This window comes from Panthera onca, chromosome B1 (assembly GCF_046562875.1).
Source record: "Panthera onca isolate mPanOnc1 chromosome B1, mPanOnc1 haplotype 2, whole genome shotgun sequence".
NCBI classification, from domain to species: Eukaryota; Metazoa; Chordata; class Mammalia; order Carnivora; family Felidae; genus Panthera; species Panthera onca.
Genome location: NC_138342.1, coordinates 164,990,157 through 165,007,490, shown reverse-complemented (window position 1 = coordinate 165,007,490; position 17,334 = coordinate 164,990,157). Strand labels below are relative to the sequence as shown.

At 35.2% G+C, this 17,334-nt stretch overlaps 1 protein-coding gene across 6 annotated transcripts in view; it reads right to left on the bottom strand.

The window, feature by feature from the left end:
- Positions 1-3,407: 3,407 nt before the first annotated feature.
- Positions 3,408-17,334, bottom strand: part of HOOK3 (hook microtubule tethering protein 3) — a 114,091-nt gene continuing 100,164 nt past the window's right edge. For 5 of the 6 annotated variants that reach the window (XM_078445501.2, XM_078445503.2, XM_078445505.2 and 2 more), the window contains 6 exons: positions 17,141-17,223; positions 16,245-16,345; positions 13,658-13,762; positions 13,419-13,490; positions 10,796-10,932; positions 3,408-8,258 (listed from right to left, as the gene is read on the bottom strand). In XM_078445501.2, coding sequence (XP_078301627.1) covers positions 8,198-8,258; positions 10,796-10,932; positions 13,419-13,490; positions 13,658-13,762; positions 16,245-16,345; positions 17,141-17,223 — 559 coding nt within the window. In that variant the 3' untranslated portion in view covers positions 3,408-8,197. Of the gene's footprint in view, positions 10,933-13,418; positions 13,491-13,657; positions 13,763-16,244; positions 16,346-17,140; positions 17,224-17,334 lie in introns of all 6 variants that reach the window. The other variant, XM_078445506.2, reaches the window with a different exon arrangement.

Below are 17,334 nucleotides of genomic sequence, written 5' to 3'. Positions count from 1 at the left end.
CGCATTTCGTGGGTTCAAGTCCTACATCAGGCTCTGTGCTGTCAGCTCAGAGCCTGGAGCCTGCTTCTGATTCCGTGTCTCTCTCTCTCTCTCTGCCCCTCTCCTACTCATGCACTGTTTCTCAAAAATAAACATTAAAAAAAAACCCTTTTTTTTAAAAAAAGGATAATGCTTTATATTATTAAAGAATGCAATTACTCTACCATTGGTTATTGCTGTACTGTCGGTAGTAAGGTTGATGGTGCTAATGTGGTAACTCTGAGAGGGGAGAAGCTGTAATGTTTAGCTTTTATCCCTTAAGAACTTTGGACAATCAGCTTACAACTATTAAGAATGAGACTAAATCAAAACAAAATCTCTGATAGGTACTGGAAAAAACCCTCAAAGAATATTTAGTAATTTACAATAAGTCAATGGCATAAACTTTATTATTGTCTAAGATTATTTATTTAAAAAATATTTTTAATGTTTATTTTTGAGAGAAAGAGAGAACAAGCAGGGGAGGGGCAGAGAGAGAGGGAGACAGAGTATCCCAAGCCAGGCTCTTCACTGTCAGTACAGAGCCCGACATGGGGCTCGAACTCACAAACTGTGAGACCATGACCCTAGCTGAAATCAAGGATTGGATGCTTAACCGACTGAGCCATCCAGGCACCCCAAAATTTATTTATTTTTGAGAGAGAGAGAGAGAGAGAGAGAGAGAGTGAGAAAGCAGGGGAGGGAAGACAGAGAAAGGATGAGAGAGGATCTCAAGCAGGCTCTGCACTGTTAGTGCAGAGCTGGATGTGGGGCTCGAACTCACCAACCATGAGATCATGACCTGACTTGAAATCAAAAGTCAGACACTTAACCGACTGAGCCACCCAGGTGCCCCAATGGCATAGTCTTTAAATTGATAGTACACTATGGCAAGTGCCAAAGGCAAGTGGATGAATAGTATTAGATAATTATTAAGTATGTGTTTGTCATGGTTTAAAGAGTAAGAAGAAAAATCTACACTGAATTTTTATACAAGTCTTTATTTACAACTTGTTTAACAACTGTACACTTTTTGCAGCCTTGAAAACATTTTTGTACTTGAATGGGAAAATATAGTTTGACCAAATCTTAACTTTATTCTTCATATACATATACATATATTATATGCATACATATAAACATATACATATAATTAATACCATAACAAGTTGGCAGTCATAAAATTAAAATGAATAAGTGATATCAAAAGGAAATGCAATATAAGATTCCAAAAAAATTAAAAATCTCTCTTCCGGTGGTTTATTGGACTTAATGTTTCTGTGACTTTAGTGAAAATTTCTTACTGAGGCTAATAAGTCATTCACCTCAGAAAAACAGAAAATCCACCGATCTAATATACAGTAAATGGTTGGTAAACTTGGTAAATGTGGAAAAATCCTTGGATGCTGTTATGTACTATGTTGCTAAATCTGTATTGATTCCATTGTGAAGTGAGAAATTTAGAGTTGTATGTGGCTTTCATTTTTGGATTATAATGACAAAGAATGAAGTTGTTGAATTATAAATTCAATAGTCAACCAGAAATAAGAATATACCAAGTAATATCCTTTTTGCCAAAGCTTAACTGCAAGGTGGATAACTGTGATGCCAAATAGGAAACTAACAACAATTCATAGAACAATCAATAATACTTAAGACATGAGTATAAGGCTTTAGAGCTGGGACTGTAATCAATACAATTCCAACTCCAATGTACTAAGGTGTTTTCCAGCTCATCTGAAAAGTTTAAAAAATACTATAGGAAAAAAAAAGCCTTTTCTATCCTCAAATCTTTGATAGAATTTATTAATCAAAATAAGGCAAATTATTAAATTATTAGATATGTTTGAATTTTACCATTCATTACACAACCAAAAACTGGGTGTTATAAATGGTGGGGCAATTGTCAAAACATGAAAACTGCAAAACAAAATAAATCTGGAAATTATTCTAGGTGCAAAGCATTCTGAATTACACATAACCTGTTCACAGCAAAGTTAGTGACAGCAATGACATTTTAGTGCATCTAAATTTTAAATAACTAAGGCTATTAAAAAACAAAAGGCTACTATTTAAAAAAATTAAAAGGCCTCAAATCATTGATTGGCATTTGTGTACAGTCTTTTCCTGTATTTATACTAAAATACTATGTATTTCAAGCATAATGAGAATTTCCCTTAACTAACATGAATCTCTGTAGAACACATATTAAATTAGGCCAACAAGAAAATAATAACACAAACTCAAATCACACCATTTACCGATCTGTACTTGAATGATGATAAGAATTTCATAATTTGCTTGGAATTTGACCTACTGGATTGAGTCTGTTGCCTGATTTAAAACATTTAAAACGGAAAAGGAAAGCACCAGCATCATGACTTCCTAACAGGACAGTTTTAACTAAGTACCAAGCCTACTGAAAAGAATTATGATTAAGTCCCTTATTTTCATTAAAAAAGTCAAAGATGCATCCATGTGCATCCTTTTCGTTATGTTAAAAAGTAAATTAATAAATATAAAAAAATGTTTCATTGACTAAGTCACTGGAATAAAATTCTTGCTTCGTTTATGAAACTGAACTTAATTCATGTAATCCAAGTTATTTTTTTCAACTTTTTTTTTTTTTTTTTTTTTATTTATTTATTTTTGGGACGGAGAGAGACAGAGCATGAACGGGGGAGGGGCAGAGAGAGAGGGAGACACAGAATCGGAAACAGGCTCCAGGCTCCGAGCCGTCAGCACAGAGCCTGACGCGGGGCTCGAACTCACGGACCGCGAGATCGTGACCTGGCTGAAGTCGGACGCTTAACCGACTGCGCCACCCAGGCGCCCCCATGTAATCCAAGTTATTAAGAGCAAGAAAGTATGAAGAAAACCAAGGAATTATTTGGATCTTGATATACCTTTAAGGGGGAAACAATCAAATGTGATGTTAGGGAGAAATGTTTAAAGGGACAGAAACAAAAACTGTTGCCACTTTCATTAGATCTATACAGGTTTAAAAATAACAGAAGGATAAATGTTTAGCAATTTTTATTTGTGAATAAATAAAGCATTCATTGGTTTTTGCTCTATGTGTGTTAGAAACTATGTATCAATTTGAGGACTACAAAACAAGGAGAAAAAAGCCTGAAGATACTAAGTTATGATTTATGAAATGATTTAATTTTATCACTTGAAAAGTAAAGTGCTAAGAACCTGTTTAAAAAAATACATTGAAAACTAGTTTCAAAGAATGGGGTTTTGATTTTTCCAGTGTCTTTAAAAAGGGCTGGTATTAATTTTTATATGAAAAACAGCTTTCTTCAACTACGGCAGTAAAATCTAATAGTTATTATAAGTTAACTGAAAACTTTCATTTTGTCCTTGTTTTCTCTTTGGGCATGACAGCACTGTAAAAAGGCATTTTCTGCAATGATGGAAATGTTCTAAATTTATGCTGTCCAATATGGTAACCACTATCCATGTGTGGCTACTGAGCACTTGAAATGTGGTTGGTGATTAGAGAGAACCAAAGTTTGAATTTTATTTAATTTTAATTTAAATGTAAATCACCATGTGGCTAGTGGCTAATAAATTGGACAATGTAGGCCCAGGATCTACTCTTATCTAAATCAGCAAAAGCCACCGGATGGTAAAGACATTTAGAAGGGAACTTATTCACTCAACAACTAAATTAATAGATATTCAAAACATCATATTCTGTCTTTGTGTGTGTGTATGTATGAGCATATTTCTTTTTTAATTTTTTACTTTAGGGGGACAAAAGCAGCTCTTCTCTCAAAGGTCAGGGTCTAGACTTCTCTATTTCAGTGTTGCTCTCTTCTAGGTGACTTGCTTAAGCAAAGCACATCAGTAGAACAGGGGGTAATGCAGAAGAAAATACTACAGAAACTTTTCACAATATAAAGGCATTTCTCTCATGTGAAAGCACAAAACAAAACTCTAAGAGAATGTTCTTATGAGCAAATCTCCCTATTCTTTGGCAGTAATCATGTGTCAGTGTTTACATAACAACAAATATTTCACTACTTTTTGACTATGATTTGAGTATTAACATTTTTAAGTTACAAATGGAAGAGTCCTGATTTCTAAAAATATCTCTGAAGAGAACAAGCTGAAAACTTAGCTACTTTTGAACTTAAGAACAGTCAAGTTCATTAAGCATCTGTTATAGCAGAATGAAGAATATTTCTGCAGCGTTCTGCTACCTTTTCTCATCAACTAACTCCCACCATTTTCCAGATTTTCCAACTGTATGGCTCCTGGAACCTGGCTTTCTTTCTCCTGTCTTTGGGTATAGGCAATGATGAAGAAACTATGAGAGTTAAGGGCAATTGGTAGGTTTGTATTTTAGGAAACAGCACAGCAAAGGTGAGAACTCCCCATGGCTGATGGTCCATCTCTCTGGGAGTCGGGAGGACCAGGAGTGACTTAGTTATCAGGCCAGTGGACACTTCCCCTTTTATCAGGAAGCCTGCTGAGAACAATTCAGCTGGGTTTAAAGGGTTCGTCTAAGCCCAGGAACTGGACTATTCTTGTCTCTCAAAATCGGGTACACACAGGCCATGGGACTAGGTGCCTTCTGGTATTCTCTAATTAATTAGAAGGTTGTTTACTTTTTACTAATATAACTCCAGAAAACAAAAGGTTTCAAGGGTGTTGGCATTTGAGAGAATTTGGCCTCATGAGTACTGACTTATACAAGTCTTATTAATGTGAAATATAAAATGCAATTTATGCCCAATAGCCCCAATCCAGCTTCAAATAGATCTTTAGACTTGGATTTTCAGATCCCACTTTAAACATTTCAGGAAGAGTACAGAGCCCATTTCTTTGGGCGATCTTTTACATTTTTCTTAGTGAGTACTCCAAAATAAGGAAAAGACCCTAGCAGAAAAGACATAAGTAGAAAATGCCACAGAAAAGTAGAAGAAAAATAATTATCTAATATTAGTAAAGTGCTGTGAACCTTGCAGTAAAGTATAAATACATAAATGATTAGATAGAACAGTAAATAATATTAAGACACTCATCTATAATAGTGACATATACAAACACACTATAGAATGTATACAGTAAGCACTGCCCATAGGTTGACAAATACACCAAGAATAAACATGAATCCCTTTTATTAATTTTAACAATTGCTAAACTAATTATTTTCCTTTGTCACCTTAGAGATATCTAAAGTGATAACACCTGCTCAGAAGTCTCCCACATACATTAAAGCCTCAACATGCTTTGGTAGTTTTCTTTTTCTCATTTTGACATTATTCTTGTCATGGTATTTAATTCTTCCTTTAAGCTCTGAGTAGGTAGAATTTAGGACATTTGATAGCCCTTTGGGCCTGAAATTTTGAGGCTATGGACACTTTTTCTGATGATTTCATCTTCAGATCCTAAAGATCTAATTCAGAGCCTGGGGATAACGTATCAGGTACATAAAGACTCTCTTAAATATATTTTTAAAAATCTCTACTCCTGCTTTCAATTTAAACAAAATATTGTGGGGCGGGGCTACTATGTCTAATTAGGGGGGAACATAAAATTGATCCTAAGGTGTATAAACTAGATAAAGCAGCAGATCTAGAGAAGTCAGTAGTAATTTTCAGCCACCACAGAGTTCTTCTGATCAAATCCAAGTATCCTCAATGGCTTCAAATCACTATCTTAGATTTAGTAATGGGTTAACAGTTTCAAAATAAAAATAGATGCTTTCCCTTCCACTGATAAACGTATAGTTAATATTGTATGCCAGCTAATGCCCACTGAAGGGAAGGACAGTTAGAAACTAAATTATATTTTTGTCTACTCTTCTTTATTTAATGATCATGTAAGAGAGTCAGAAGATTTTATGTAAACTATCACTTGAGGAACATTTGTTAAGACAATGTTATTTTTAATTGTATTAGTACTTCTATCAGCCTGGATATTTGTTTATAATCAGCCCATTTCTTATCCCAATAATACATTCTAATTTCTAGGAATGGATTTGCCTTCACAGTCTTCTGTTACTTCCTCACATTTTTATGCTCACTTATAAATACAGCAGACAAACTGGTCTTACAGAATATTATTGGAAAATAGAAAAATAATGAAGAGAGACATCACATTAATTGTTGACATGTAATCATTAGGAAACATGTATAGACCCCCCTACAATTGTCCAAACTCATATACTTGCCATAATTAGGTTCAGGTCTCTTGTTTCTCAAATAAACTAATGTCCCTTTCTCTATCAATTTAATAAACTTCATAAGTTTTTACATTCATAGATAACACGCATGAGTTGGATTGGGTTGATAAAGGGCTGTTTAGCAACAAAATAATCAATAAATTCTTCTCAAGAACATATTCAGTGATTTAGAAGAGATGGATATCATCACATTTGTGCTGTCCTTCGTTTTATAAAAAGGAAGCTAAATATTCATATTTCTATGATTTGGGGGAATAGGGAAGGGCAGAAATTAGCTGTGTCAGCACAGAATTATTTTGTTTTTTAGGTTCTGAGAAATGAACAGTATTTACTATAAAACTTTAGAAGAATAAAATTATTGTGCTTAAACTGGACAATAAAACATTTTCAATAAAAGGAACATACACCAATTATTATTTAAATATACTTTATAGAAAGTAAAAAATTGGATGACACACACATTGAGAATAGCCTTCCTCATATAAAAACTTCATGATATAAAATATTAGAATCATTATAGTTACAAAGAATAAGCTCTGAAACCACTTTCTAAATGTAATGAATCAAATGTACCAAAATAAGCTGCCATTTCGACAGTTGGGACTATAGAAAAAGAGATTATCATTATTGAATGACCCTCTTAACTTAGAAAAAGGGAAAATAAAAGGCATGCTAAAATAATTTTCAAAGATTATGATGCCCCATTTCTTTTGTTAACACACTCCTTCGTCTACTTCAGGGCATCACACAGGTTTGACTTTGAAGTATAATGAATATGCTACATCAGCACAATGAGTCCCTTCATCACACAAGGGGGAGAAGTCAATGCTTCCTTCCATAGTTTAAGAAATAGACAACAAAAAGTATTTTGCCTTAATGTTGTTATTCTGCAATTAGCAAAAAGCAAAACACCAAGCACTTTCCTCTCACTTTAGGGTCACGGTGTTCTTACCCACAGGGCTGGAAACTAGCTAGGTGTGCAGTAGCTGTGGGTTGTGGGTGCTTTTTCAGATAATCTCACATGTTCAACTGGCAATAACTATAACATTCCAGAGTCTGAGATCTGGACAATTGGAAATTAAATGAAGAGAGTTAAGATAATTTTAAAAATTTAGACTTTTGTTTCAAGATAATTCTCATATTGGGATAGGGATTTTCAAATTTTTAACACGGTGTTAGCTTGAAAAGATGAATGCTTGTCTGAGAGCAAGAGGCACTGGAAGATATTTTGTATCATTAGCTAACAAAAATAAACAAAACTGCTATTATAAGGAGAGGTGAGTAAACTAGCTAATAAAATGATCTTTTCTTTAGCCTAACTCATCTCTCACTGAACAATCACTTACTGCTGATGTGCTTGCATAGTGTGGATTTTCACGCTTGTGCAGGGTTAATGAAATGTCAGGGCCAATGTTTCTGACTGGATAACATCTAGCTTAATTTTTTACAATTGAGCTTTACTGTATAAACAAAACAATAAAACTTCAACAAAATTACAAATGCAAAATTATCCTATTGTAATCTACTCATCTCACATCCCACCAAGCCAATTTTACCAGGCTAGGACTATCAAATAGAAATAATTCAATCTTAATCAATTTTGGAACATGGGTCCTTTATTTAGGGACTTCTTTTTCTTGGTTATTATCAAGGAATTAGACAAATGATAAAAAGATATGATTGAATTTTTGAAGCTCTTTTCAGATATGTACAGTTGTATTATTTATTCTCTGTTTCTAGGTGGTAAAACTACAATATCTGTTGGATTTTTTCTGATTACAAACTTTGTAAATGCACACTGCAGAACATAAATGTTACTCTTTAAAATTTTTTTAGTTATTTACTTTGTATTTTCTTACCCTGGTTAGAAGGAAAACAGAAAATAAGATTTTTGTTTATAAGAATTCAACACTGCGGGGATGGGTCACCCCAAGCTAATGCAGTAACACTGTACTTACTCCATTGTGGAGGCCAGGGCTACAGCTCTGTTGTTGTTCGAGCAAACTGTGGCTTCTTGAAGCTACTGTATACAGGGAGTCTGTAAGAATATAGCACAGTATAGCTCACATCTAGATAAAGTGCCTAATGGCTTTTAACTTCCAGACAAACCATGCATCATCACAAACCTCCTGAAAAATTATTAATCATTATTGGAGAAATAGTGATTTATAAATCTCGCCCAAAGCTGGGCAAGGGAAACAAGGTTGTCACTGCTACAGCTCAGTTTTATTCCTGCTTTTTAAAAAAAATATCAGAATGTTTAGGAATATAATTTCTGCTATGCAATGCAAGTAATATACTAAACCCATACAGGTACAGTAAAGGAACATGAAAGTTATGAATGTAAACACCAAAATAACAGCATGCAACAGATGCCAAAGAAAAACGAGTAAAACTTGCTTCTAAAAGCCTGGCACCTGGCAGCCTACCTACCAGGTAGACCAGAAGACCAGGACTGGAGCAGTAAACAAAGAACTAAAATTAAAACCTCTCGTCTCATAGGATATAATCCATCTAATAAAGAGATCATAGACTCTTTTTTTTTATTTTCATCTATCTTATTCTGCAGGTAGTATAATTTTCAAACAATTTTAATGTTACCAAGGTTAGTGTTCATGCCCTGTTTTAAAACAGCTAAATCCTTATGTTATTTGTGAAATAAGGGGGCAGGGTAAGAACCATCTTAACTAGTTTTTAATCTTGTACTGTTAAATTGCCTATGTTGATGAGGTCTGCTTAGCCTCCTGAAACCTCACAATGCATTCTACTCACGTGGTTCTCTCCATTATTACTAATTCTTCCTGCTTTATAGTCTTATCAGGCAGAAGCAATCATACTGCTCTCAGACCTCTGTATGTAATGTAAAAAATTAGCACAGTGTATGGAGTCATTTCCGTGTATACTCTAATAGCTTTCTTCAAGAATGGTTTCTGAGGACAAATGAAAACGCTACTAATTTTTAGGTCAATTTTCTTACAAAAAAGAAAGTAAGGATTTAAAATCAAACACTTGAATATAGTTTCTGAAAGTTCTTAATTACATTTAACTTGATTTAGAGTTATTCATTTGTATTTAATATACAAGACTAAATGAAACCTGAACTTCCAAATAGCAAGTACATGAAATAAAATCTTTTTAGGTGACGTATCTGAAACCAAAACCAACCGACCAACCAATCAACCTAATTTCAATAATTTTATGCTTAAAAAAAATTGGCTATGGTGCAAGAAAAAGGCTGGAGGGGAACTTAGATATAATTTGGGACCAAATACTTAATATGGAAAGTCAGGCAGAGGCATTTCATTTTCAAATGAATGCTGTTTCACATTTATATAGCACCTTATACAGCCAAAGTGCTTTACAATCATTATGACTTGATGGCCATTCAAAAAAGTAAATGAACATGGTTTACAATCTGTCAACAAATCTAAGAACTTTGAGGCAACCAAATACCCAAGAGAATCTATTCAGTGGCTGATTCTTGGACTAGTACATAGAATTAAGAAAAAAATGTTAAAAGACCTGTCATAACGTCACATACAAGAAGTCACTTATTGATCTTAAGGACTGATACTAAGATGTTAGGTTTAGGAATTGAGAAATAGAAGGGTTTATATTAAAGAATAAGTAAAATGAGGTGCAACAAGGAAATTGCCCAAAAGGTAAGGCTACCTGTTACTAGTAAGTATATGAAAAATAAATCTTTTAGATGTGGAGGGTAACTGAAACTGTAAATGTCAGCTGCATTGCTAGAATCTGATCCTCAGTTACTATGATATTTCAAAACAAGAAAAAAATGAATGCACTGCCTGATTTTTTTTTCTGTAATTTCCCCCCAAATAACCTAACCAATCCATTATCTTCTGTCAGCAAACAAGATAGCAAGAAATAATGAAATTTTATGTATGTTTTAAAAATAGTTTCCAAATCTTCGGACAAATTTAATTTCCTATAAAACAACGTGGAAAACTTATTTTTTTCCCTCTAAATAAATCTATCAGGTGCCTTAGATAACATCGGATTAGCACCTCTGCCAATGTATTTATGTCTTTGCAAAAAGTGCACTTGCCAACCATTTTATATAGTAAATATGCAAGTTATTTGAAGTGCATTTGGAAAACAATTGAAAACACAGATTAATACATCATAAAAAGATTAATTCCCTTTAAACAAAGACATTCTTATAAAGCATGGTAACACAGAGGCACAATAAAGAATATAAATTGTATATCAATTATTGGCAGAAAATCTAATTCATTACAAAGCCTACACCATTGGGGAAAGGACATTTTCATACAAAGAAAAGTACTACACTATTATACAACACTTTTAATTGGGCATTTAAAAATTTTTGGCACATTAAAAGGAACTGAAAGGACTACAAAATAAAGAACCAAGAAACTAAAATATTATAGATATAGGAGAGAGAAAGTCCTCAAATGAGAAACAACTAAATATCAACATAAAAGAGACAAAAAATAAGCTGGCTGAATTTCCTGAAATGTTGTCATATGTAACAGAAGTATGCTTTGAATGTAGGATGTTTTTTTTATTCTGATGGCAAGACTTGTCTACCTTGCTGTGGCTGGTTGCACATGGCCCGGATAAGATCTTCTTGTGCTGGTTGCTTGTCTTTGCCTAGCCAGAAATGACTGCCCTGAACCTGTACTAGCAAGTCTATCTTCAGCCGCCTTTTTATGCAGGGTCATTCCCTATATAACATAGGAAAAAAAAAAAAAAAAAATCAATATAAAAAAAAGTAGAACATACTCTCACTAAATAAAATTTCTTCACGCAGTATTTGTCACAATGAATCATAAGGCACAATTAGGAATGTTAATTCTGCTCATTTCAGATTAAAATCTTACAGAGACATTTTGTTCCAATAATTAAGTACAAATTTTCTCTTGGAAAAATTAAGCCTTAATTTTCTGAATTTACAATAATCCAAACAATAGATTACCCATAATCATATATACTTCCTTCTCAAATCAAATGTATAAAGTGATTTCCCAAGAACAAATAGTGCAATTGATTGGTAGGAGTTGATTCACACGTGGTTGTGGAAATCACATGGCTTAACTTATTTTGAGTGAAAAGCACAGGTTGTTTCTTAAGGAGGAAAGCCACACTAGGTATAATACATACCTTCAGGGTGTTTTTCTTCACTTCAGGCAGGCTTGCATTCTCAAGCAAATTAAGAAAAGTTCCTGACAGCCCACAACAGAGGCCCCAAACCAGAGCTGGGGGTCTTGAATACTGGAGTAGGATGGTCTACTAGCTTAGAAGGGAGAGGATATAGAGTTGCTGGGCCCAGAGCACCTTACCAGGGGGGAGGAAACCTCTGGGAGCGCACCTTTTCAACTGTTGGTCTATGAAGAGATCAGGGAAATAGTGGTTTTGGTACTTTTTCATAAGCCAGTAAAGAACCTTGGCCAGGGAAACATTAAGAAACAAGAGGAGCTATTTAATCTCACTAGTGATTGGCCACAAGTAAACTGATGGGGAGAAGTGGACGCTGTAACAAGGAAGAAAGTAAGAAATAAGCAACTGAGAACTAAAAGGAGAGCAGGTACATATGCCAAGCAATGTGAAAAGTCCTAGGGCTTTCCTAGAGAAAGGAAAGACTGGCACAGAAGACAGAAGACTAAACAATCAATCTTCCTATCACTAGTTAGCTTCTAGGGAAAACACTGGCCATGGCTGTGTATCTTTAACAGAATCTGTCATGTATACCCAAATACGTAACACTTCTCCATTTTCCCAATGAGAAAACCCAGAACATGTATTTTTACTCAATTTGAAATCAAAGCATTTAAGAATCTGAAGAAAACTAACAAATATCTATTGGTAATCTTTAATTTATTAATTTGGCTACATATATTAACAAGTTATTTAAAATAAACTTTTTTTTTTTTTTTTTCCATTTTCACATTTCAAGCAACTTATTCAAGTTCTTCACACACCTTTAAGACCTCAATAGCCACAACTGGGCAATTCTCTGAGATACTTAATGCCTTTTCCCAGTGCCTGTCACCTCCCCTTCCATTCAGTAGTCTGAGATGTAGAACTTTCTGAATATATGTGTGGCTACCTCACTAGAATATAACTTGTGTGAGACTATATGGAGTTACTCCTTTACTCTCTGGAGAGCTAAAAATGTTCTTTAATGCCATGTCACAGAATAAATAAATTTGGTTCTATAACCACAATATGTGAAGTCATATAAATCAATCAAAACTTATGAAATGACTACTAAGTATTGAGGGGCAGAGTTCCAAGATCACTAACACCAACCTTTAAAGAGGACACAGAAGAGGTGGACTCAGAACTAATTCCCAGAGAACTTCCTTAGGTAGTTTTCCCCTATTTTTATTTTTTTAATTTTTAAGAAATCTATATTTGTTAATAATAGTATTCTAAACCTAATTTGGTTTCTTCCTTTGTTTTTGTAAATTATGATAAGATCTGAAATATGTAGTTTTAACCAAGGCAAATATAGACAAATCATGAAATTGTCTGAGTTTCTGACAAACATAAAATCACATTATTAGGAAACCTGGGGCATTACCCTTGAAGACGCAGTATCAGTTACAACTGTAAAACAGAAACAACAGTAACATAACTATAGGGTCACAGGGGGATGATGAAAAAAAATCTGGCTCAATTTCCTGTCTTAGGCAACTAACATTTTGACAAGGCAGAAGTGGTCTTACTGGGAAGAAAAACAAAGAAGAAAAAAAGACCAGTCTAGGACAAAATATTGAAAAAAAAAGTACAGCATTCTTCAAAATTCACAACTATTTATATCCAGAAAGTGTTACTGAAGCCCAGAATGTTGTTGTCCTGCAAAGGCAATGAAATCATTCCACAAAATAAAAGCTACTGCATCTGTGTTTAGATGTTATTAAAGTCCCCTTCCCCTGGAATAAAATGGTTCCGAGGGATAGAAATCAACATCATTTATCTTTCTATGCTGTAGGAATAATGATGTGTTCAAAACGTCCTAACCCTGCTTATAGTGGTTCTCATTTCTGCTTTTCAGTCCTAAGATCAGCATTAGGTTTTGTTAGTGTGTGTTAGGATAGCAATTACTTTCAGATTCATTTAGTAGAATTATTTCTATAATAAAGGTAGTATAATAATTATTACATATTCATTGAACTTTGCAATATGTTTTGAAGTGTTATTTCCTTACCAGATTGTACCAGGCACTAACAATATATTTCTCCTCCATTTCTCTTTGACTCTTTGTTTTCTCATATTCTTTCTAAAAAATAAGCACATGTAAACATGTAAAGATGAAAAACAATATTAATAAAATGTAATTAGTTAGCTAAATTCATGGACACAATTGTATACAGCAAGGCTCCTAGAAAATAAAGAATCAAAAATCAAATACCTTATTGTTATTGCATAGTATAGCAAACTACCTACCTCTAAAGAATGGAAGAGTCGGTCCCGTTCCTGGAGCTGATTTTTAAGAGCCTGTATTTCTGGTGCTGCTCCTTGATTCTGCTTAGGATCTAAAGTACGGATAACCTGCAAAAAGGAATAAAAGAAAAAAATTTGAAGTTTCAAACTTGCAAGAATGTAACATCTAAGGAAGCAGTTATATAAAAGAAAAAATCAAGGACAAACCTTGTGAGAATCATAAAGCTATCTTACAAGGATACTTTAAAATTTGAATGTATGAAATACTATTCAATTGTAGCTTTCAATTATATAAAACTTTTATCTATGTAAAGAATCAATTTTAATAAGTAATTCTGGCTTAAAATTAATAAAGAATACTACAACACACATTACTGACAGCTGTGTTCCCTTTCCCTTTCTTCTAAAGTGGCTTAGCTACCCTATGTCTCTGAGAGAGCTGATCCTGATGGTTGTCACTGTGACCTGATCTCCTACTCTGCCAGTGGCTTGGTTTAGGCATGGGCATGTGATGCACTTCCAGCATCTTCTAGACCTTCTGGGGAAGGTCTTTTTGCTTTTTGGCCCAATACTTTTACTATCAAAACTGATCAAACCTAGGGAAAACTTGGGGCGCCTGTGTGGCTCGGTCGGTTAAGCGTCCGACTTCAGCTCAGGTCATGATCTCCTGGTCCGTGAGTTCGAGCCCCGCGTCGGGCTCTGTGCTGACAGCTCAGAGCCTGGAGGAGCCTGTTTCAGATTCTGTGTCTCCCTCTCTCTCTGCCCCTCCCTTGTTCATGCTCTATCTCTCTCTGTCTCAAAAATAAATAAACGTTAAAAAAAAAAAAAAAAAAAAAAAAAAAAAACCTAGGGAAAACTTGAAAGAGAGGAACAATAAAAACCCATTTCCTTTAACCCTAATTCGCCAACTGCTGCACTGCCACGTTTTCTCTCCACACACACACAGACAACTTGCTTGTTTGGGAGCTCCCCCTGCATCACCTTTTTTTAAATGTTTATTTTATTTACGAGAGAGAGAGCGAGCGAGAGAGAAAGAGAGAGAAAGAGGATCCAGAGCAGGTTCTGTGCTGCAAGTAGAGAGCCCAATGTGGGGCTTGAACCCATGAATTGTGAGATCATGACCTGAGCCAAAGTCAGATGCTTAACCGAATGAGCCACCCAGGCACCCCTAGGAGCCTATTTTAAAGTAATCAGCTTGGGGCACCCAGGTGGCTCAGTCAGTTGAACATCCAACTTTGGCTCAGGTCATGACCTCACAATTCATGGGTTCAAGCCATGTGTCAACCCCTGTGTCAGGCTCTGTGCCGAGTATTGATCCTGCTTAAGATTCTCTCTCTCTAAAATAAAATAAAAACAAAAAAACAGAATAAAATAATCTGCAGACCTCATGACATGTAAATACTTCTTAGACTAAGGATATTCTCTTACATAATCACAAGATCATCATCATCTGTAAGAAAATGAACAATTCTAGAAGTCATCGCTATGGGTTCCAAATCCACATTTCAACAGGTGTCTCCAAAATGTCTTTTATAACTGCTCCTTCCACCACCAATATAGGACTCAAAGATTAATGCATTACATTTGGTACTTAGATCCCTTTGGGCTCTTTTAAATTAGAACAGCCTCTTGTCCTCCCCCATACTCAAATGCCTATTTTTGTTTTTTGTAACATTAACTTTTATCCCCAGTTCTTGATTTATCTGACGATTTCCTGAAGATGTTATTTAATTTGTTCCAATAAACTCATTTTCCCTGGGAACTGAGTTAGGTTTAATAGGTTGCTTAGCTTCAAGTTAAATATTATGACAATGATACTCCATCAGGAGGCATAAGATGTTGGCTGTCCTACCATTAGTGTAGCTAATTTTGATTACTACTTAAGGAGGTGACTGCCACTTATTTTCTACATAAAGGAACATTTTCCTCTTGGTAATTGATAACTATTCTGTGGGGTGATCTATTTTGATCACTGCTTTTTCCTCATACTTTTTCTTTGTCAAAGGTTTCTTTTGTTCTTCTGATAGCTCTTGGCGTGAGAAGTCACTGTATATGCACTAAACTGGATGACCAGTGAAACATGATTAGAAAGTGGAGGGGCACCTGGGTGGCTCAGTCAGTTGAATGTCCAACTTTGGCTCGGATTATGATCTTGTGGTTCGTGGGTTCAGGCCCCATAATGAGCTCGCTGCTGTCAGCATAGAGCCGCTTCGGATCTTCTGTCTGTCTCTCTCTGTGCCCTTTCCCCACTCACTCTTTCTCGTTCTCTCTCTCAAAAATAAATAAACATTTATGGGGCCCCTGGGTGGCTCAGTCGGTTAAGCGTCCAACTTTGGCTCAGGTCATGATCTTGTGGTTCTTGAGTTCGAGCTCCACATCAGGCTCTGTGCTGACAGCTCGGAGCCTGGAGCCTGGAGCCTGGAGCCTGGAGCCTGCTTGGAATTCTGTGCCTCCCTGTCTCTCTCTGCCCTTCCACCAGTCACACTCTATCTCTCTCTCAAAAATAAACAGTAAGAAAATAAGGAAAGAATAAACACTTAAAAAAAAAGAAGAAGAAAGTGGAGTGAGATGCCCAGAAACTCATACTTACACTTTTGGCTTTCTCTAAGTATTTTTTATATCGTTCTTCCATTTGTTTCATTTCCTCTTCTTTCTTTCGTAAAGCTTCTTGCAGTTCTTCAATTTTTAAGGCTACAGATGAGAGAGGGGGGGAGTTAGTGTTTAATGGGCACAAAGTTTCAGTTTGGGAGGATGAAAAAGTTCTGGAAATATTGGTTGCACAACAATGTGTATGTACTTAATGTCACTGAACTATATAATTAAGAAAAGTTAAATTGGTCTTTTTTATGGGATGTAGATTTTACCACAGTGGGGAAAAAAAAAGTCTGTGTCCTGCTCCACACAAAGGAATTAATAGGCTACCTACATGTGTAAATACCAAAAGCAGTCAAAATCTGGCTGACTTACATGCAACTTTACTATGAAAATAGCTAATTTCATAAAATATTCATTAGCATCCATAGTTAAGAAAAAAATCAAAAGTATAATCAGAAATACTCTGAAGATGATTATATACTCTGTAAATAAGACAAATTTTTTAATTGCTAGGATATGTAACAGGACCTATTTCTGAAAGAATTTTTTTTTTTTTTTTTTTAACGTTTATTTATTTTTGGGACAGAGAGAGACAGAGCATGAACGGGGGAGGGGCAGAGAGAAAGGGAGACACAGAATCAGAAGCAGGCTCCAGGCTCCGAGCCATCAGCCCAGAGCCCGACGCGGGGCTCGAACTCACGGGCCGTGAGATCGTGACCTGAGCTGAAGTCGGACGCTCAACCGACTGAGCCACCCAGGCGCCCCTGAAAGAATTTTATATAAACTTATTACTAGGGTAATGCCTGGCTAACCAATTTAAAACTATGCTAATTGGCAATATGTCAACTATACTTCAATTAAAAACAACTATGCTAATTAGGAAAAACTCACAGCTGTTATTAAATCGTGGCTCAAGATCTTCAATAATGGCTCTCTTCTTCTGCAATTCATTATTGGCTTCATGCAGCTTCTCCCTGCAACAAAATATATAACACATTGTCACCTACTACTGGTTCGTGTTTTTCTCCACTTGAAAGATTTAAGTTCTTTATTCTTGGGATACACTTGCATAGCACGCAAGTGCT